The sequence below is a fragment of the Carcharodon carcharias genome, chromosome 3, assembly GCF_017639515.1.
Source record: "Carcharodon carcharias isolate sCarCar2 chromosome 3, sCarCar2.pri, whole genome shotgun sequence".
Classification (NCBI taxonomy): domain Eukaryota; kingdom Metazoa; phylum Chordata; class Chondrichthyes; order Lamniformes; family Lamnidae; genus Carcharodon; species Carcharodon carcharias.
The window spans coordinates 53,858,858-53,881,876 of record NC_054469.1 but is presented as its reverse complement, the minus strand read 5'-3'; the positions used below and the strand labels follow the sequence as shown (position 1 = coordinate 53,881,876).

The window sequence follows — 23,019 nt, the reverse complement described above, 5'->3', positions numbered from 1 at the left end:
GCACAGAACTGGAAACTAGTAAGATTAAAGAGTCAGCCAGATTTTGTGGTTGGAATCACAGTGAGTCTATCAGCATCTCTGTTAGGTTGGATGGCAACTCTTGCATTTGGACATGTGCAGTTAAATGTGAAAATTAGGAAGGCCCTGAGCAATTTGAACTACTTCTCCACATACTTTGCTACAGTAGTATCTCACCAAAAGAAACAACATTGAAAAACATTAAGGATGTGCCATGGCAGTGCTTAGCCACTAAATACTCATTAAATTCATCAGAGAAAGTTGGGACTTGGCAAGTCCTTTTGGTGGGGATGGAGAAGTAGCTTGATAAGTCATAGTTACTGCCAAGCAACCTTTTACAAGCATGGAGTCATTTCTCATTCATCCTGTTGCAGAGTGCAGTTTTAAAAAGTACTCATCGTTGCACTGATGATCTGCAATTTCATGAAGAATTGCCAAATGTATATGTAGCAGAAATCATAAATGCCATGCACTTTATTGTTTATTATTGTGATAATTTATAAATTTATAATATTTGCAGCAAATTGCTTGCTGAACACATCAGAACAATTAAACATATTCAGAAAAAGATACATGATAAAACAATCTTGGATCTATTATTTTGCTTAATGTGATATATTAAAAAAAGACACTACCATAAAAAGCTTTTTTAAAGCAGCTTTTTTTCGTATATGCCAAAATACATAATTCAATTATCTGCTTTACACCTAAGGGCATATTACAAATTGCAACTTTTAACAGTTTGCACAAAAGGTATAAAAATATTTACAAATCCCATCTCAAAATACATTATGTTCATTGCACAAAGAGGAGAGCATGTTAGGAATGAAATTACACTGAGTGGCCCTAAAACATTACATTGGATTCTTCCTTCAGAGTTGAAAAATAGGCAATAACATTTTCTTTTAAATAGGAAAAGTAGTATTGCAAATTATTTTTATATTCCAGAATTTTGTACAAGTGATGTGTTTGGTAATTGCTCACCAGTATCTGAATGGCAGATAAATTTTGATATTAGGAATGTAATGGAAAAGTTGATTCCCTGCTAATATTAAGATTAGAAAGTAAGCCTGAAGGTTCCCGAGCAGTCTCCTTAAACTCCACTTTACACTAGCTGCAGTTATAGAGGTAGGCGTGAGGTTCAAGAGATGTGAGATTAGCTCCTCAAGTCAGTTCTAAGATCAAACAAGCACACAACCCCATTTTATCTGGCCACAAAATAAGCATTATAACTAGCATGCAAAGTACTTAGACCTACGTGGATCACAGTAGTACACAACTTAAATATAGTGTGTTGAAATTCCCTCTGTACTTGTCCCCAGCAGCATGTCGTTGCGTATGAAGCAAAAAGATTGTTAAAATGCTGAGGAATTTTGGGTACAAATGTGTTTTATGTCTTATTATGCCACACCCAAATTTCCTTGTTCTTTTACAGCCATCTATCATTCCCTGACTCCAAATGCAGTGCAGGTGATTATAATGGCTCTGCCCCCATGCTAACAAGCCACACATCATTTTGTGCAATTATACTGGTTCAAACAATATAAAATTAGCATCAAAATTTTAGGCACAGCAGGAAACAAAATCATTTTTTTCTGGTGTTTTATCGTTATTCTTGGAACAATTTTTATAAATGTATCTTCACAGAAACCTGCATTGTATTTTCTGTTTCTTAAATGCATTTTTATGCATGTTCTTAAACAAGCTGTGTCTAATTTGTATGTGTGATAGATGGCTTGAGACTTCAATTTTCAAAATTAAAGGACAATATGGTGTGAATTCAGTGCTTTCTTTGGGTTCTGATTGTTTTTACGGATTTCTGCTTGTTTGCGCCCATTTCTAATGTTCCAACGTTTTTTAATTACATTGGCAGGAAATTTGGATTGACAAAATGGGTGCATGAATGGGCTTGATTACAGTTTGCTACAGGGAATTCCATCCAGTCGGTGTACTATTGATATTCCCTCTGCCTGTTATTCTGTCATGGTCAGCTTTCTATTTCTAAATGTTACTATTGTTAAGGATAAGTTTGAGTATTAAATGAAGAAGTAACGCTAGTCCTTTATTGAGGCCAATGCATGCTGACATACTCATTCAGATTTTGAATAGATATTGGAATTTTGTCACCACGAAAAACAATGGTTTGAGCATTGTTTAACTTTGGAACCTTCCAGCTTAACATTGGCTAATAATTCAGCAAATTTGAATCCTGAGTGCAAAAGGTAGCTGCTTCTAATTAGATCACAATTTAGATCTGTATGACATGCCAGTTGTCATGTATTTTCAACACGTGTTCTCTGAGCCAAAGCAACATCAAGAGGCTGTAACTACAGTCAAAATAAAGTGACGTGCCAGAAAAATCCCAATGTTTTTTTCAGGACCACAATGTACATTCCTGTGTTGTCGACATTTTTTTGTTCTGTTTGTCAAATAAGAGCCTTACAGTATGGAACTGATCTTGTTATACAAAAGTATAATTTCACTATGGTAAAAATGCTTTCAGTGTGCAACATGTAGCTTATTGATATATTATTTATATTACATTATATTCATGCTGAGAGTATCAACATGAGATGTCAAAGATTAATTTGAGTAACATAAAATAAGTTAATACTTTGATAGAAATTGTACCGTTTTAACAATTTACAGTCAGTTCTTGTTTAAAAAAAAGCTGGCCAACAACAGCAAAAAATACATGTGTTATTACAAAAGATTTAAAAACTGCTGCGAGATCCTAAATATATTAATAAACATAAGATTAGATTTTCAAAAATTGATTTGTTCTAAACTGGCTTCAGGAGCCAGGGGTCAGCATTTGATTGCAGAAAATTTTTTAATATATATACATGGAATGGTTTTGCTTCTGAAATGTCTTAAGTCACTTAATCTTTCTCTTTAAAATGGTTTACCCGGTGAAATTTTCAAAGTCTTTATTTCGGAAATATGTGAAGACTTTTGAATGATACAGCTGGTCGTTCCTTGAATTTTGCCTTTTGCTTGTGCCAGATTTGTTAAGGCCATGGCAGCGTTAATTTCCTTCCAGTAGGTTTCATCTTTGGAGGTTTCCTTTCTCTTTGGATAGCTGAAAGAATAATGGAAAGTGGCACTTTAGTCTGTAAATTGAACCGACATTATCAATTTCCAATGCTGAAGTAGTATGTGCGGGATTTCACTAACCTGGTTAATCTGTTCACTCCCTGCTCCACTGTCTCTGATAACAAAAGAGAAGAAGGTTATTCTCTTTATCTTACAAGGTTTCACTTACAAACCAGTAAACCAAATGCTCTTTCTTTCTTCAAGTGAAAAGGAAGAAGAATTTTCAGACCAGTTTCCCTTTCCTTTGACTCTGCAAGGTCATTTGCACTGCTGCATCTTCCACTGGTAAAGTGCTGTGCCCTGTCAAAGTGCTGTTATCATGCACAAGATGAACTGAAAGCAAATGATTACATACGAACATATGAATTTACAAGAGGGAGATGGTGGCGTAGGGACAATTAGACTGGACTAATAATCCAGACGCCCAGGTGAATTCTCTGGGGACATGGGTTCAAATCCCACTATGGCAGTTGGTGGAATTTAAATTCAACTAATACATCTGGGATTGAAAAGCTAGTCTCAGTGATCATGAAACTATCATTAATTGTTGTTCACTAATCAGAAAATCTGTTATCCTGACCTGATCTGGCTTACATGTGACTCCAGATCCACAGTAATGTGTTTGACTCCCAACTGCCCTCTGAAATGGCTTAGCAAGCCACTCAGTTCAAGGAAAAATTGTGATGGGCAACAAATGCTGGCCTTGGCAGTGACCCCCAGACCCCATGAAAGAATAACAAAAAAAAATCATACAAATTAGGAGCAGAAGAAGGCCATTCGGCCCCTCGAGCATGCTCCACTATTCATTAAGATCATGATGTTTTTGTGTTTCGAATTCCACATTCCCATCTAAACCCAAAAACCTTTCATTTCCTTGCCTAACAAAAATCTATCTACCTCTGCCTTAAAAATATTCAATGATCCGGCCTCCACCACCTTCTGAGGCAGAGAATTCCAAAGTTGCACAACCCTCTCAGAAAAAAATTCTCCTCATCTCTGTCCTGAAAGGGTGACTCCTAATTTTAAAACCATGCCCCCCTAGTCCTGGACCCACCCACAAGAAGAAACATCCTTTCCACCTCCACCTATCAATCCCATTCAGGATCTTATATATTTCAATCAAGTGACCCCTTCCTCTTCTAAACTCCAGTGGAAACAAGCCCAGTCTGTCGAACCTTTCCTCATAAAATGTCAATCCAGGTATCAATCTAGTAAATCTCCTCTGAACTGCCTCCAATGCATTTACAACCTTCCTTAAATAAGGAGACCAAAACTGCACATGGTATTTGAGGTGTGATCTCACCAATAACATCCTTACTTTTATGTTCAGCTCATCTCATAATAAAGGAGGAACTGAACATAAAAGTAAGATTCTCAGATTTGTTGTGATTCTGGTGAGCTAATTTTGAATGGATCTTACAGACCTGATCACATTTCCTCTTTTCAAAGCCTGCTTTCATTCTGATGTTTACTGGTCACAAAGCAATGACAACATGAGAGTTCACTTTGCCATTTGAGTGTGCCAACTGATCTGACTCCTACTACACAGAAGTTTTGGTATGGCAGTGAAGCTGTTTCTGCTTTTCTGTGACATTACAGTGGGTACATAATTACAATGTGAATGTAACAACAACGTGCTCCCAGGATTGGTCTACAGGGCTGCAGCTAACCTACCTGATTCAGCAGCATGTGCAGCCCAGTAGACCTGATTTATACTGCTGCCTGAATAGGGAAGATAGACTCTGCGCATCAGTATCTGAACACCAGTTAAATAGTACTGTTGCCAGGTTGATGAAACAGTCAGCTTTCTGCTAATATCAATCATAGAATTGTTCAGCATGGAAGGGGGTCAATTGACCTATTGTGCTTGGGCCAGCTCTTTGGAAGAGCTTTCCCATTAATCTCACTCTCCTGCTCTTCTTTATAGCTCTGCAAGTTTTTCCTTGCAAGTGTATTGAATCATAGAATTGTTACAGCACAGAAGGAGGCCATTTGGCCTGTCATGTCCATGCCTACTCTCTGGAAGACCTAGTTCTATTCCCCTGCCTTTTTCCATAGCTCTGTAAATTTATTTGCTTCAGGTCATTACCCAATTCTCTTTTTAAGGTCTTCATTGAATCTGCCTCCACCACAATTTCAAGCAGTACATTCCAGACTTGCTGTGTTAAAAAGCTTTTCTTCATAAGGTCATTGCTTCTTTTGCCTATCACCTTAAATTGCTGTGTTTGATCCTTCCACCAATGGGAATAGTTTCTCCTGATCTACTCTGTCCTGGCCCCTCATGTTTTTGAACACCTCAAATCTCTTGATCTTCTCCAAGGAGAACAGCCTCAGCGTCTTCAATCTATCCATACAACTGAAGTTCCTCATGCCAGGAACCTTGAGAATCTTTTCTACACTCTCCCTAATGCCTTTACAGCCTCCCTCACATATGGTGCCCAGAACTGAACACTTTGGGATAGCTCTTCCAAAGAGCTGGCACAGGCACAGTAGGTCAATTGAGGGTGAAACAGGTTCATTATACCTTTCTTATTTGTACTCTGTGCACCTATTTATAAAGCTCAGGATCCCATATGCTTTATTAACCATTTTTTTCAACCTGCCCAGCTACCCTCATTGACTTGTGCACATATACCTTCTGCTCCTGCACCCCTCTGGAATTGTACCCTTTATTTTATATTGTCTCTCCTCGTTCTTCCTACCAAATTGAGTCACTTAACAGTTCTCGCATTAAATTTCATCTGCCACTTGTCCACCCATTCCACCTGCCTGTTTAAGCCCTCTTGAAGTTTATCACTTTCTTCCTCACAGTTCACAATACTTTGGAGTCAAATGCAAATTTTGAGATTGTACCCTGTATCCCAAAGTCTAAGGGCAGGATTTTTAATTTGGCGGGTGCCTGCAATCAGTGGCCCAGGAGCAGCTGGGGAATGGATCCTGAGCGGGATCGTCATCCGGCCGCATTTTCATGCTGGTTAGCTCATTCGTGGCCGGCCAGCGTGAAAGGCGTGCTGAGCAGAAAGGCTCAGCGCTGCTGGGGGGCAGAGGGGGTGGTGACAAGAGGAGGGCAAGCGCTGAAGTCAGTGCGGGCATGGGCGCATGCAGAATGTAAGCTCCCTGAAGGCAGAGTTCTGCCTCAAGGAGCTGAAGAGTTTAAATGCAAAAGAATAAAGATTTCAAAAACAGGGGAAAATGACCAAGCATCAGAATCAGCCACTGATGAAAATTCTGTCCAAATATTTTTATTTTTTAAAATTAATATCGGAAACCTCTTCCGCCATTTCCTGAAAAGTGCAAAGGCCGCCTGGCCGATTCATCCGCCCACCAACCATAACGATGGACAGGCAACAAAAAATCTCAGTTAATTACTACTTTAATGGCCTTAACAGACCTCTTGACTGTCGGCGGATGCGCTTCCGACTCTCATGCACCCCCACCAACCCAAAATAGGGGAGGCAATGGCATCATGTCATTGTCACTAGACTAATAATCCAGAGACCCAGGAAAATGCTCTGGGGATCTGGGTTCAAATCCTGTCACGGCAGATGGTGGAATTTGAATTCAATAAAAAACTGAAAATAAAAGTCTAATGATGATCATGGGCAGAATTTTTCTGTTGTCGGGCGAGTGTCCCGGCGAGACTGTGCACCATCGCGAAATTTCATTGGGTGGGCACCTGATAATATCTGATGCGTGCCCGCCGTTAATTAACAGGCCACTTAAGGCTCTTGAGGCACCAATAAACGGTGATTTTTCAGCACCCGTGTGATCTTCAGGCAGGCGGGTAGGACGCATTTGTATAAGCCTCATCCATGGGTGGGATAAGATGGCTCAGTGGGGTCGCGAGTGTGCTCTGTCAAATATTGATTTTTCAAAGTTACTGATACTTGCCTGTGTGAGCTGCAAGACTTCAAAATGCACACCAGCTGCTTGGATTTGACTCACAACCTTCAGGTCAGCACTCTGCAGTGAGGAATCTTTTTTGGGCCTGCAGGTTTCAGGAAGCCTTCCTTTGGCCTGGGAATGGGAGTTGAACTCCCCACTGGAGGCATCTCCTCTGAGGAGGAAGGGAGGGCTAGAAGGGGGAGGAGGCCAGGAGTGCACATTCAGCCTCCAGGGGAGCCACCTTTGGAGGACAGGCGCAGACACAATGGGTACAGGTCCAAGAGGTTGTCCAAGGTGGAAGGGGCCACAGAAGATGCCACTATCCTGCTGCCAGGGTATACAGGCGGGGAAGCAGCTACCTCAAAATGTCTGAGGTGCAGTGCCGCAGGAGGCTCTGTCTCTCAAGGGAGACACAGTCAACTATATCTGTCAGATGATTGGCCCTGAGACCTCCGCGAACTGCGTGGGTGGACATCCCATGCCAGTGGCTCTATTCGTCACAGCTGCCCTCAACTTCTATGCCTCTGGTTCCTTCCAGGGCTCGGTGGGTGATCTTTGCGGTATCTCCCAATCAGCTGTCCACACTTGTGTCAAGCAGGTTACAGACGTTCTGTTCAGGCGTGCATTGACCTTCATCCTCTACCGTTGGGACCGGGCAAGTCAGACCCAGAGGCTTTGCAGTCATTGCTAGCTTTCCCCACATCCAGGGTGCTATAGACTGCACACATGTGGCCATCAAGGTGCCAGCAGGTGATCCTTCATCAACAGGAAGGGCTTCCACTCCATGAACGTGCAGATAGTGTGTGACCACAGGATGCAGATTCTGCAAGTCTGTGCAAAGTACCCAGGCAGCTCCCACGACGCCTACATCCTCAGACACTCCCAGGTGCCGGGGCTCTTCAGTGCTCCAGCACGGCTGGATGGTTGGCCGCTGGATGACAAGGACTATCCCCTCAGAAGGTGGCTCATGACACCTCTCCGCCATCCAAGAACAGAAGCTGAGCAATGGTACAATAAGAGCCACGCTTCCACAAGGGCTGTGTGGAGAGAACCATTGGTCTTCTCAAAATGTGCTTCCAATGCCTGAACTGCTCAGGGGGCGCACTCCAATACCCCCGAGATCATATGTCACTGATAGTGGCTGCATGCTGCGCTCTCCACAATCTTGAGCTGGAAAGGGGCGACGCTGTGGACGAAGAAGATGTAGACGCAGTTGCTGTGGCTGCACACGATGAGTCCAGCAGTGAGTCCGAGGATGAGCACACACAGGGAAATGCTGAGGGGATAGACACTGACCTGGGCATACTGCAGGGAGCCAGGGACACCCGGGAGCCTTTAATCGAACGACCCTTCAGCTAGCACATTACATATGTCCAGGAAAAGCCAGGGATGCAAGCCCCACACTCGATACCTGAGTGCAAAATCTGCCTGGACAGGAACATTAACTAAGGGCCTTGTTAATAAAGCTGAATGTCCCACAAGTCACTCATAACATTATCGGTAACCATCCATCTGCAGAAGAAAAGAGGCACCCTCAGCCATGGTGACATGTCTGAATTTAATGGTATAACAAAAGGAACTTAAAAAAACAAAAAGACAAAGGTGTTCAACATCACACCAACTCATAAAGAACTCATTGCTGGCCAACACAAAAGCACCAGTGATAAACCCGTGGCGTGCCTAAAGTGCCTTATGTTTACATTTCTGGGTGCTATGTCTTGGTGCTGCCCCCTTGCTGGGACTGGCATCTGAGACAGCCCGTTCACGCTGCTGTCCTGTTGGCCTCGATGACCTTGACGGCTGTCCTCTGGTCCGTGCAGCCTGTGCTGGCCCCGCCTGGGAGGAAGCGGCCAGTTCCACAGCTGGCATCTCCTCAGTCATCGCAGTCTCATCGGATGCAGCAGTCACTGGCAGAGGGGCTGCCGCCCTCATTTGGAGCAACCTGAGAGGTACCCGCAGAGACGACAGGCAGCTGCTGCGCTGACATGAGGTCGCTTCGGACCTCCCTGCTCACTGTGGATGGAGGGCACCGAGCTGGGAAACTTGGTGTCCACACCATCTCCTACACTGGCACTGACGAGCTGAGGTCAAATGAGGGATTCACTCAGTCAGCCAACCTGCTGTCACACCAGCGAATTCACAAGTGACTGCAGGGATTGGATTTTGCTGTTATTGCTGCTGTTAGTCACATCCAGGACTGATAGTCAAATAGTATTAGCTTTGATTCCACTGATATTAACAACCCTATAACTGGCTGGAGGTTATGATGTGAGGGCTTGCTGGTCAAAGCGTATCCACAGGAAGCCTTGATGGGTCTCCTGGAGGAACCTCTTCACGAGAGTCGCCACTCTCTCCATGGAGGACACATGGTGCTTGGACATGTGCCTCATTGCTTTGGCGATCGTCCACGTAGACTCCTCCACCGCGGACACCAAGCCAAACATAGCCTCATGTATCTCCCTCAGATGTTCCCGCACACCTGGCCACATTTCCTGCGTTTGCTGGATCACAGACGACTCCAGAGGCACATCATCAGGCACCAACTGAGCATGTGCCTGGTCCCCTGCAGTCCTCTAAGTGCTGGCGCCATGAGCACTCTCTATCTCTGCCAGCTCCTCCAGTGACTGTGAAGTGCCCTGAATGCTGTGCCCTGGGACACTAGCCAATGTTCTAATTCCCACCGAGGTGCTGGTATCTGCGCTGATGCCTGCCTGGCAGAGATGGTGTGACGTTGGTGAGACTTCAGGGCTCTCAGGTGTGAGAGGGGGCCTCTGCTGCTCCTCCTCCCAGCCCTGCTCCGCTGGTGCTGAAAGGAAGAACAAGAACATTGGATCAGTTAACTTGGAGACTATGTCAATGTGTATCCCTGTCCCCCGGATCATTATGCGCTCATCCTTCCAGAAGCAATGGTCAAGCCATGTTGCAAACATCAATCACTGAACATTCAGCACTGCCGTGGCTGTTGGGAGAACAATGGTGACCTCACTGCTGGGCAAACATACCTGCCCCCGGCACCCCAGCCCCACCGACACCAGTGGACCTGGGCGCGTGGCACGTCTCCAGATGTAGGGCCTCCTGCTTGGAGCGGCTGAGAATCACTAACTGTGCCATCCCTCCATCAGTCCTCAGCCGCTCGGTGGCATTATGTGCATTCTTCTCCTGAAAAGGAGAGAAGAGCATTGATTAGTGCTACTTGTACCTGCACTCTCTTCGCAGACGGCCCACCCCAACCATAGTGGGACATTGCAGGGCTCCAGTGCCTCCTCACCCCGCTGCTGCTGAACACTCACACAAAGATGCTCGGCCTGTCCGCCCTGCACCCCCTTGGCCAAATGCTGCCTTCATCACATTTGGGACCACAGGGTCTAACCTCCCATAGCAAGGAGGCACATGCATGTGGAGCACAGAGGACAGCAGATCAATCAGTGCCACACACCTTGAAGCTCCCCTCCCAGCATGTCACGACCCTGACTTTGACATGCCCTGGAGTTCCAGCACTGCACCTGGGTGCAGCTCCTCCAGATTGCCCCCAAAACAGTAATTGGGTCTCAGTTTACCACATGCTGTGGGTGCAGAACCCATCTCTTCACCACCCTCTCAGGATAACCTCGGCATGGGCAATATCTGCTGGCCCAGCAAAGGACACATGCCGTTAATGATTCATTGCAGTCACTGCACTCAGGGTTGGGGGTTGGGTGGGTGTGGTGGGGGGAGGGGGGGGAGGGGGGGTGGGGGGGGGGGCAGTTGTGGGGTGAGCAGCTAGGGGGGAAAGCCTACCTGCTGGGTTAAGTGACCAATGCCAACATGGTACTCACCCTTCCCAAGCACAACAGGTCATTGAAGCACTTGCGACACTGGATCCAGATGCGCCTCACCACATCCCAGGAGCTCACCACCTCTGCCACTTCCTCCCAGGCATGTTTGGTCATGTGGGGGGGGCTGCTCCTCCCGTCCTGGGGTACCAGGACCTCCTGCCGTGCTGCCACCTCCTCGAAGAAGGCAACAGGGCAATCGTCAGAAAAATGAGGGGCACATTGGCCCCCTGCCCTACCCTCCTGCCTGGCCTGCTCACCAGCAGAGCTCTGGGGATCCCTTCCACAGCCATGAAAGGCTGCAGCAGCTTTTTAAAACAGGCCGCCGGGTCGCCATTGGACCCAGTGGTCATTGCAGTCCTGCCACCACCCGCCCACTCCCGCTGTCCTCAGGAGCCGCGATTTACGCTGGGAGGGCCTTAATTGGCCCGCCCGCCTAAAATGGTAGCGCAGACCCGATCGCGGGCGGCAATCGGGTCCGTGCCTGCTCCCGCACAGCCCGCCTGACAGGCAGAAAATTCTGCCCCATGAAACCACTGTCAATTGTTGTAAAAACCCATCTGGTTCACTAATGTCCTTTAGGGAAGGAAATCAGCTGTCCTTATCTGGTCTGGCCTACATGTGGCTCCAGACCCACAGCAATCTGGTTGACTCTTAACAAAGGCAATTAGGGGTGGGTAATAAATGCTGGACTAACCAGTGATGTCCACATCCCATGAATGAATTAAAAAAATAGTGAGCGTTGATGTCAGGATGCTCACCCGACGTCATCACATGTTATTTCACGCTTGAGCGGGTTGGGCATGCCGAGTGAAAAATTCTGCCCTAAGTCATCAACATATATCAAGAAAAACCATGGCCCTAATTACAAAACCTGGGGAACCCCACTATATATATCTTTCTCCAGTCTGAGAAACAAACATTCCCACTACTGTTTCTTGTCACTCAGCCAACTTTGTATCCTTGCTGCCAATGTCCATTTTATTCCATGCTACACAGCACTTCATCAAATATTTATCCAAAGGCACTGCTGAATCTACTTCCACCACCCTTTGAAGCATTGCATTTGAATGCATTAATAATACTAAAAGTTGAGTTTGAAAAATTCTTGGATGGTTGATTCGAGTAAATAGGAACTTCCTAAAATTTACTTTACACATTTTAACCTTCAGCGACTATTGTCATATAATGGAATGTTTTGCTGCAACTTGTGCATAGCCACAATGGTTTCAGTTGCATTTTAAATTTGTTTTAGGTGACTTGATTTGGGTGGGCTCACAGTCACTTCAGCAAAGGATAACGCAATTTCAGAAAGGAAATGCTCAATGTTCCTTGTTTATTGAGCTATGCAGTTATTATATTCTAATGATAAAAGAGGCTCTGATTATCCTACTGCTTAGAGGCTGAAACCTAATCTTATGACCTGATGCTATTAGAGAACCAGAGGGAGTCTGAAACAGCGGGATTTGAATTAGCTCCTTTCGATTGCTAAACTATTCCTTCTCAGAAGGTCAAGAAGTGTCATGTCTGCACTTACAGTGGTGAAATATTTGGATCATTGTAGGTCAAATGTAGTGTAACAATTTAGAACAAATGTTTGTACAGATTTATCCAGAGCTTTTTTACCCATCAGTTGAGAAAATAACAAACATTTTTGTAGATAGATTTAACAGGTTTACTCTCCTACAGTTATATTTCATTCTTTGACCTAAATTCCTTAAAAATTCAAATCAGTTTGAAAAGACATTTATAGACTGCTACAGGGAACTTTATTGTACCAGGTGAAAAAGAATTACTGTTCATAGTTTGTTGATCAATCTATCAATCGCTTTGTACCATTATAAACACAACAAATGTGGGTAATTCCTGTTTGTCGTACTTCAGATATCACAATGTCTCATGTAAATTTCTGCAACCTCATTGAAAAATGTTTAAATAAAGGGGATGAGAAGTAGCATTTGGAATCTATATAGAAAACCAGCAGGAATACAACATACTGCATCTAGAATTTCTTAATCGACCCTTGAATAAACTGGCCCAGTGTTTGTATATTGAATAGACATTGCAGCCTTAAAGAGGTTCTTTAGAAGAAGAATAATACATCGTGTTTGCCTTGTACATGGTTTCTATCCTTGAAAAATAGCATACTATCTACCTCACCATGAGCAATGTCATGGGAAATCTTATGGAAGTCACACGATCATTGTGTCCATAGCGCAAAAATGACCTATTGCACTATTGGGCTGGATCAAATTTCAAATGCTAATATATACTGAACTTAAATGGCATCCTAGAGCACGATATGACAATGCTGCAGTAGAACCACCAATAATAGGTGTATTTCTGAGCTTTTGTTGTTTGTGGATTTTATGTTTAACAAGATGAGAGAGGATTCTTGATGCATTGAAATAAGTTTCACTTTTTTACTTCCTCTGTCAGCATCAAGCACTCTTATTCCTGGTGTAGCACAAGTCATTTACAGGGAATCTCCTTCTATACTGCCACAACAATATGACTTAATTCTCATCTCAGGATAAGCTTTCAATTACACCAGTGTGCGACTTCTAGTTCTCACACAGCTACCTCCCCTGCAATTGCACTGAGCGAAAGTGGCAATTTAATCATTATTGGTGTCAAATTATGGGCCATCTTGTGATGTAAATTTGGGCGCTCTGAAAATTAAGTTATGGCTCCTTTTTCATTTGGGTTAACAGTCCCCAGAGAGAGGAGAATGGTCTGGACTGAATCCAAACCCAGATGTGAAAGAACACTGTTGCAAGCCACTAACCACATTGTGATCTATCAGTTGTGTAACTTATATCAAAAGTCAAGTGGATTTGTTACTTCACCAAGTTATTCACTGGTAGTCTTATTAAGAATATGTTAAACCTAGAAATAGGCGTTTTAATATTAGCATGCTTAAATACCTTACATCCCCTTGCTAACAATTTTAACCTGATAATATTTTATTGGTAATTGTAAAAATATATTGCAAACATTAATTCCACACCTTTGTTCCCATGTGCTCTATTTTCAGCATTTTTAAAACCAGTGTTCTAAAGAGCATCATGAAACCTAGTCTACATAATTGAAACCAGGTTATAGCAATTTTAAAGTCATTATCTGTTTAGTCCGATCAGACAGCACTGGCATCAGCCAAACGTTTTCCAGTCTGCCTCAGTTCTCCACAGCTGGGTCCACTGAACTTTTTCTAACTGTGTCTACTTTAATCTATATCTCATGCACACACAACAGCAGCCAAGTATATTGTACATGGAAACATTTTGAACTGACCTAACTTCAGCTAACGTTATTAACAATTATTTTAAACATATTCTTCATTCTTACCATAGAAGTGCTCCAAGGTTTATAATGGTATTATAGGTGGGTTATCTAGTTAAAAGAAATGCTCTTTGATAGCTTACATTTTTCATAATTGAATAGTGTGTGAACATAACAGGATAAGCTATTTCTGGTACTTTACAATGTTTCCAGGACCTACTTTTAATTAATAGTTTTTTTTTTTCATTTCATTTTAAAAGAAAGCCAACCATGGGTATCTAAATCAACATAACTTGATAATTCATTCAAGGCAAATGAATTATCAACAGGTAGAATGTAGCATTGGTTGTTAAGAGTGATTCACAGTTTAGATCCAGACCATGTTCAGGAAGAATAGTATGGTGAAGGGTTGACTTGTGTACAGAGGCTATCAAACGATGCTGAACACAACTGTGTCAGTATTTCAAAGGACACATCTTCTTTGTGTTAGATGGATGTTTCAGAAATAGGCGAATTACCAGCAAACAAATGTGGATGTTGGTCATATTGGTCATCTGGTGCAGACTCATTTTCCAAACATCCACTTTCATCTCCATTTAATTGATAGCCAATTTTGAAAAAAATATTTTTTTTTTAGGTATGAAAGCCAAACACTGCCTGAGTCAACATAACACAATAATTAACTCCAGACAGATATATGATCAAAGGTTTCTGCTCAGTCCTAAATTGAGATGTGATTATCATTGAACGAACCCATTCTAGAAATGGTACTGGAGAGCTGATGCTCAGCTACACTTTCAGTTACAACATAGGAGTAAACTATAACTGAGTTTCAAAGGTGCATCATCTTTACATTATATTTACATATTTCAGAAATGGACAGGATGCCAACAATAACACAACTGGAGATGTTAGTCATCTGACATCAACTTATTTTACAAACATTCCCTTTCACTGAATACTGGAGACACAAAAGCCAGATGTGTCAGTGGTTGACAGCTAGGCAGGATTTTCTGCTTTCTATTATTTTAAAAGTTGCTTTACCAGTAGGCATTTTAAACATATACATATTTATATTACACACTATATATATATATATCTATATATATATAAATATATACATATATACACACATATATATATATATGATTCTCTCACATATATACATATTTATATGTGTATATATAAAAATATAAATGTTACAATGTTTTCTCCTGCGACAAAGTTCCTCCATTATGTGGTCATGCATCAAAAGGTTGTGGGCCCACTGCTTGTGATTTTCTCAAACATAGTCATGCCTTGTGAAGTAACTTGCCGCAGGTGAGGATTGGGAAAGTCTACCTTATTTTCTTCATTCACCTTCATTGCTTTCCATTTCCCTCCTTGTGTTTGCCATGACTTCTTTGCCAATCTCTTCTTAGCCCCCACCTATCGTTGACCTTCTATCCAGCCTCACCTGCTCCAACCCCCTTAAACCGTATACATTTAATCACATTTCTACTCCTCTTTAGCTGTGAAGAAGAGTCATACGGACTTGAAACGTTAGCTCTGTTTCTTTCTCCATAGATTCTGTCACACCTGCTGAGTTTTTCCAGCATATTCTACCTGATTTTCTTTTTGGCCTTCTAATGGGGCTGGATTTAATGTTCCCAACATGGGTCCTGCCCACCAGTTAGGTGATGGGTGTGGGTGCCTGACCAAATTAAGTGCCTATCAGGCACTTAACTGGCCCTCATTGGGCGCTCCCCAGGATTTAGGATCCCAGTGGTGGAAATGCTGCCTGTGAAGAGCTGCCAGCCAATCAGAGGCTGGCAGTCCACCATTGCCTGTAGTGCCACCCAGAGAGGTGGCTGCTGCTGGTAGTGCTCCAGGGACATAATCAGAAATTGTTGTTGGACCCCTGGACTCAGGTGAGTGAGGGCAAGAGAGTGGTTGTGTGGAGGGGAGTCAAGGGGGTGTAGGGGGGTTGAAGTGAAAGGCAGAATGATGGCCTTGGGCATTCCCCTCACCCCCCTTCTTGATGTTAGGTCCCTTGATCAGACACAGAGTGCCTGACAACAAGGGACACCAGCCCCTGCCCCCACATACCTTCCCCTTCCAGTAGACCACTGGCAAACCCATGAGGATCTGCTGGCTGGTTTTTGAGGAAACTGTGTGACTCCCACTTAATCCCTAAACCACCACTAAATTCTGGTGGGCTCAGGGATAAATGCTGTCAATTGGCTCATCAATGAGCCTAAGTGACATCCTGACGCAAGTGGGCGGGTTTTTTGCATCGGCCCCTTCCTATCCCCGACTTAATCGCGGGAGGTTTGCCTACTGCTAAAGACTAACACACAGCCTCTCCTGCAATGGAGTGGGCTCAGCCACCATGTTTCCCACTGCAACAGGCTGGATTAAATTCTGCCCATTGTTGCAGAATCCAGATAAAGCTGTGGTTTCCATTTTGCTTGGTTATAAAAGTTGGTGTTAACAAGACCCTATTATGTATCATCAAATTTAATAGCACAATAGATCTTTAGGAAGTTCCAGTTAAGACCAAAATAATTCTTTAATAAATAAATAACAGTGAGAATCAATAATTAAACATCTTGCTCAGTGCAGAGAACATCTGTTGTAAATAGGCTAGTTCCTGAGGAGATTATGTTTGTCAGCAAAATTACAATTTTAAAAAGGATAAGTAAAATGTTTTATTCAGTCCTGCAACAAATCCGCCAAGATAAAGGAAGCTAAGTTAAAGTTGCTTAATTGTTTCATCTTTTAACAGTAGTAAGCTGTCCATTTCAGTTAACCTATGTCTTCAGTTAAGCTATGTCTTTTTTAACTGTTAAGTTTTATTTCACTGGCATGTAAATTTATAACCTTTATTATTAACTATGATAGAGCTTTAAATTCAATTTAAGTTTAGTATGCCAAACTTACAATATCTTCTCAGAATGTGGCAGAAATGAATATTCAATAGTTAAATATAACAAAGGCTGACAACAACAGTGTGAAACTTTGTAGAAATTAGAAAAAGGCAAAAACATTTTGGGAACATTTTTTTTAGCACATGAGGTTCCTTTAGCAATGGCAATTAGAAGTGAAGGGCTTCTCTTTGTCTTTTACACCTGAAGAATGCATATTTGTGGCTTTGATGAGCCAAGTATAATAATACGGCCCTGTAAGATTAATCAGAAATATTGGACTTTATTCTTTTCCTCTGAATGGTTCTTTGACTTTCACTGACATGGATGATTGCCAAATAGTATGAAAATGAGGAAACTTAGCAAATAGGGGAAAAGATGCTAAAGTGCCGAGTAGGGGAATTCCTAACATAGAATATACATTAATGCGTGATTTGGCTGAAAAAAATTGGAGAATGCAATGGAATTCTCCAGTACAGGATTCCAGTGAAATTCATACAGCTCCTCAACAAAAGAGCTTCAGTTTTCCATTTTAAAAAATGCTGAGAAATATCCAACTCTATCTTAACCCTCTACATGTCTAAATACTTGTTCTAAGAAGCTTAGTTCTTGACAAGTTCTGTGATCTTAGAGCTTCATTTTAAGGTAGAACTACAGATAATTGCAGGAAAAAGAAAGCCTAAGGTAATATTTTCCCCTTAGGAAAGTCCAGAAGGGAATAATTTCTCTGCGCATATTTTATTATTAGACCACATCTCCTACATTGATTTGAATAGAGTCATAAAGTCACAGAGTTATTACAAGCAGAGGAGGAGGCTATTGAATCCATGCAGGCTCTCTGGAGAGCAATCCAGTCATTCTCAATTATCTGTATTAACCCTGTAACCCTGCAAGTTTATTTCCCTCAAGTGTCCATCCATTTTCCTTTTGAAATTATTGATCATCTCCACCTCCACTACTGTCATAGGCAGCGAGTTCTAGATCATTACCAGTCGATGCAAAAAAAATGTTTTCCTCACATCCCCCTTGCATCTCTTGCCCAAAAGCTTAAATCTGTGTCCCATGGTCCCTGTCCGATCAGCTAATGGAAACAGCTTTTCTTTGCCTACTTTTTCAAAGTATGTCATAATCTTGTACATCTCTATCAAATCTCCCCTCAATCTCTTTTGTTCTAAGGTGAACAATCCCAGCTCTCCAGCCTAACCTTTTAGCCAAAATACATCATCCCTGGACAATCTGGGATGTGGATGAGCAATATATCTGCAACCATACTAAAGCAAATTTTAAAAGTTTCCCAAGTAGTCTTTTCAAACTTTATTTTTAACTTTTTTGTGTCAGTGAGGAGCTGATGGGACAGCCAATTTGACATTTTGATATGAGTTGGTGCTTGAGGGTACAGTGGCTAAATTAGTGGACTGGTGATCCAGAGAACCTGGTCAAATAATCCAGAAAAAGTGGGTTAAAATCCCACCATGACATAGTGGAGAATTTGAATTCAGTATTAGAAAATATGGAATTAAAAAGCTGACATCAGTGAAAGTGACGACGAAGCTGTCAGATTGTCATGCAAATTCAACTGGTTCACCAATGTCCCTTAGGGATGGAAAGCTGCTGCCTGTACCTGGCCTGGCCTATTTGTGGCTCCAGAATGGTTGACTTTTAACTGCCTTCTGATGGATCTAACATGAAGTAGGTCCACCATCACCTTCCCAGGGCAACTAGGGATGAATCATATTAGCCAATCTGGCCAGGGATGTCCACATCACCAGAATGATTTTTTTAAAAACACCCATGACGAGCTCTGTGTATCTGACCAGAGAGCAATGTGGAGCCACCAGTCTCAAATCAATGCCTCAGGTATGACAGCACATTAATTTCACACATCTGATCTTTTAGCACAGAGGTATATCTGACTGGAAGGGGCTGATAATTACCCTTAACTGAACAAATTTAGTATGAGAAAATATCTAGCAAGGCTTTAATATTGTTAAAATTGTTAACAAAGACATAAAAAGATGTTTAAACTGCATAAAGGCAGGGGCCCGATGATCTGCAATAAATTCTATTTGCCATGAGTTTGTTAACGAGCAAATGGTTTTGTCTGCAATGGCAAGTTGCAAAAGTTGAAGTTTGACTCTTACCTTTACAGGTGTCGTATTATGTCAGGACTGTGTGAGAGGAATTGCTCTCTCCAGTAGTAGGAGATAAAAGGTGATGTTGCCAGGCATCTATATTTTGACTCTGACAAAGCGAGGCTGAGGAAAGGTGTGTAAGAAAAATGCAAGTGAGATCAAAGAACATGAACCTCACCGGGAGTATGTTTAAACGAACAAGTTAACAGTAAAGCTGTCAGAGGAATATTATGTATCCAGTAAAGAGAGGGCCCACAATATTTGGTGACAGAATTCCCATGAGGTGCATCCTGGCCAGCAGAGGAGAATACACCAAAGGAGAAGACCTAGGTGTTATATCACAGTTTTGACCTGGTATTAACTCCTTTCCATCACCTGTAAAAAAATTTCTTAGTCCAAGTGTTTGTTGCCTACCATGTCATTTGGAAAGTAGAGAAGAAGGATCAAGTATCCAAGAACTCCATACAGACTGAAACCTCCTAGTGGAGGTACAAGATGAAAGAGGGCTGCAAGGTCTCTGATATACTTTGGAGAAGTGATCAGAGAAGGTAATTCACAGTTGCATTTAAGGAGAACAGTTTACTCATGCAAAAATTGTTAACTGAAGTTATCTTACGATGCAATGGTAGATAGTCATTCAAATAACGTCCTCAACTTTGCTGTCTTACCCTATTACTAATCTGACAATAGAAACACAGTTACTCCAGCAAAATCACTTGGTGAATACAGTCAATGTAGTTGTCTTAGTCATTTAGCTTTAGTGACTGAGTGAGAGGCAAATTAAAATTTGGACGTAAAACTGTGTAACACATAATCATTTATAAGCTGACTTAAAAGGAATGGATGGGTAATTTTGGAGTAACTAGTTGGGGAATTTCAATTTTGTAACCCAAAGGAGTGGAGGAGATGTTGGGGGGCTGGAGCCTGAAGGCTGGGGTTTCTCCTCACACTGTGGAGTCTTAATCCCACAGCGAGTGTGTGACATTACAGGCTTAGCTTCCAGGTGGGTAGACAATGCTGCAGAAGAGGTCACAGGTCTACGTATATCTGAGCTCTAACCGGATTGAGGGGGGAGGAGTCTAATCACCCAATTGTGGTGGGAGCCTAGGTGGGGGTGTTGGGCAGGTGGAGAATCGAAAGCCTTTTTTATGGGGGCGTTTCAAGACCTCTGCAGGGAGGTGAGAGGTATTGGTAGAGTGGGATGATCAGAATGATTAAGGAGGATGTCCAATGATGGAGTTGGTGGGTTTGTTGACGGAGCAGATATGCTGGATCTAGCAGTAATTTAGAAGGTCCTTACTTCCTAGATCCTACTTTCCTTGCTACCCCGCAACTGCCACACTTCCCAAAGCTCAGGAAGCCTGGCAGTCTGGAGTTATATTTAAAATGGTGCATGCATATGGGATCAGCAAGCACACTCTCAACACAACTCCTGGGAGAGGGTCAGTTACCCGACTCCCAGCCTGCCTCTGATAAAACTGGAAGTGAGTTGGTTGGAGGAGGGTTGATTCTGATGTATGTTTTTTTATTCCTATGTGGGATGTGGGCATCATGGCCAGGCCAGTATTTATTACCCATCTCTAGTTGCCCTAGTTCAGAGGGCATTTAAGAGTCAACCACATTGCTGTGGGTCAAGAGTCATATGTAGGCCAGACCAGGTAAGGACAGCAGATTCCCTTTCCTAAAGGACATTAGTTTTTACAACAATCAACAATGGTTTCATGATCACCATTAGGCTTTTCATTCCAGATTTTTATTGAATTCAAACTCTACCATCTGTCGTGGCAGGATTCAAACCCGGGTCCCCAGAGCATTACCCTGGGTTTCTAGTTTACTAGTCCAGCAACAATACCACTACGCCATCATCTTCCTCAAATGTAGCATTTTGACCTACCACATGACCCAAACCTGGCTTCTTTTGAGGGTGGTGGGCAGTGAGGCAGGGTCAAAGTTCTCCCCAATGAGTCCAAGTCTCTATCATGTGCCAATTCATTTTAATATTTGAAGTGAATTATAAACTGTCCACTACCAAAATTTATGTCTTTTGGTCAGGCTCCAATCACACCTACAGCCTCATCCATAAAAAACTGGATGCAGTTGTACTAGCACCTTGCTTCTAAAATTTGGAATTTCTTTTATGAGGTTGAAGTACATTTCTAAATGGGAGAACACTTTTCATGATTTTCTGTTTCGGGTTTTCATTGGTTTAATGTACCTATTTCTGTTTTCTACTCCATGCATTAATTGGTTTTGCCGATTAGTCTTCTCCTGTTGCAGTTCAGTTTTTGTTTCCCCTAACAATTTGCTTTATTATTCCTGGTTGCTTCAGTGTCATTGTCAGAAAGAGGTGCATGTGTGGCCTCAATTTACCAAAACCCAAAATCAGAGCTTGGTTATAAATAAAAATCCTGATAACAAAGGGAATAAATTAAGGCTTCAGGAGAATCCCTAGCAGGTATCTCAAAAGTTACTTTGTTCTTCATTTCTTATTTTGTTTTGTCCACACCAAACTTTCTAGGTCCACATGGATTGCACACTGTTTACCAACTACTAGAATAGGCAAAAATATTGGTTTGATGTCTCTGCCTAGTTTGTATCTGTTCACCAAGATTTACAGAAAAGCAGGCCAGGTTTACTTCCTTCATTTTTCTATTGATTTCACTGAGGCATCGACTTGACATTGTACATTGGTGGCCTGATCAAGATCTCAAATTCACTACTTTTCATAATCCCATATTCTACTTTGGCACATTCACATTTTCTGAATAATAGGGACATACCTGGATTAAGTGAGTGCAGCGAAGTTCAGGAAAACTGAATACCTGAAAATCTGCAGACTGCAACTGTTAACAAGCTGGGCTGTTAAACCTTCAAGGAAGCAAGGGGTGGATTAAACAGAAGAGTGAAATAGTTACATCCTTGTACAGCTGTAAATTAGGTGAGTGATCTGGCGTGTGAAAATATCCTGAGGAAGCAACTGAAGATGGTAGATCTTGTTGAAAAAGTGAAAATTGTCGTCATTCTGATGGTAATGTCCACCTATAGTGAAATTCAGAAGTACTGAGCTCAGCATTCCATGGTATCAGAACATGGAATGGAGAAATAAATAGATGCCTCTGCTTCAAGACTTTGTGGAGGCACACTGGGAAGCCTGAGTCCAGGTACTGAGCCACTGAATGGAAGAGTAAAGGGATCCCCAAATAAAGTTTCTCCACATTTACTTCAAGAGATAAATATTCTTCCCTGAGGTTACTTTCTCTAAAAGAGGTAGTTTCCACCATTGGTCATGCAAGTTAGGAACTGAGCTATACCCTGCCCTGAAATCCAGACTTCTAACCAAAATCTGGTTAGATCCCGTTTCTCTTTGTGTTGAATAGGTAGTCACCAGTTATATAGGATCTGATGAGGTGCACTATGTAGTAACTGCAGCAGAAGCAAATTTCATACTACAAGATATTTTAATTGTTTACATAAAACCTGCCCTCCTGTGGAGATGTAGAAATCCTGGAAGTTAGAACACCAAAGCAGGGCACTGCTATCTTCTGTTGGTAAAGCTATGGGATGAAGGAAAGGCACTGGTACATCAGGAAGCAGCGCTTCCTGGCCTTTAGTGGTAATTTCTTGAATGACTTGTTGCTACCTCCCCTGAACAGTTATAATGATTCTAAATAATTCTTCTGATCAAATAAGAAGAGCAAAAAGAAATTGTAATTCCTAATGGTCATGACAGAATGAGTGAGATTGTGACTTCTCTTTATAAGTGTGGTGGAAAAATATTTTTAAAAAACTCTCTCCCCCGAGAGCTGTTTTTCAGAGCAGTGCATAGCTAGGTTAGGTAGATCATAACAATCTCAAATTTATCCTTCATCTGTTGGGTGTTCTTAGTTG

General features: G+C 42.3%; 1 protein-coding gene across 5 annotated transcripts in view; it reads right to left on the bottom strand.

Moving 5' to 3' along the window:
• Window positions 1-495: 495 nt before the first annotated feature.
• Window positions 496-23,019, bottom strand: part of mkxa (mohawk homeobox a) — an 80,774-nt gene continuing 58,250 nt past the window's right edge. For 4 of the 5 annotated variants that reach the window (XM_041185218.1, XM_041185220.1, XM_041185219.1 and 1 more), the window contains exons 6-7: window positions 3,196-3,229; window positions 496-3,100 (exon numbers count right to left, since the gene is read on the bottom strand). In XM_041185218.1, coding sequence (XP_041041152.1) covers window positions 2,914-3,100; window positions 3,196-3,229 — 221 coding nt within the window. In that variant the 3' untranslated portion in view covers window positions 496-2,913. Of the gene's footprint in view, window positions 3,101-3,195; window positions 3,230-19,140; window positions 19,255-23,019 lie in introns of all 5 variants that reach the window. The other variant, XR_005942692.1, reaches the window with a different exon arrangement.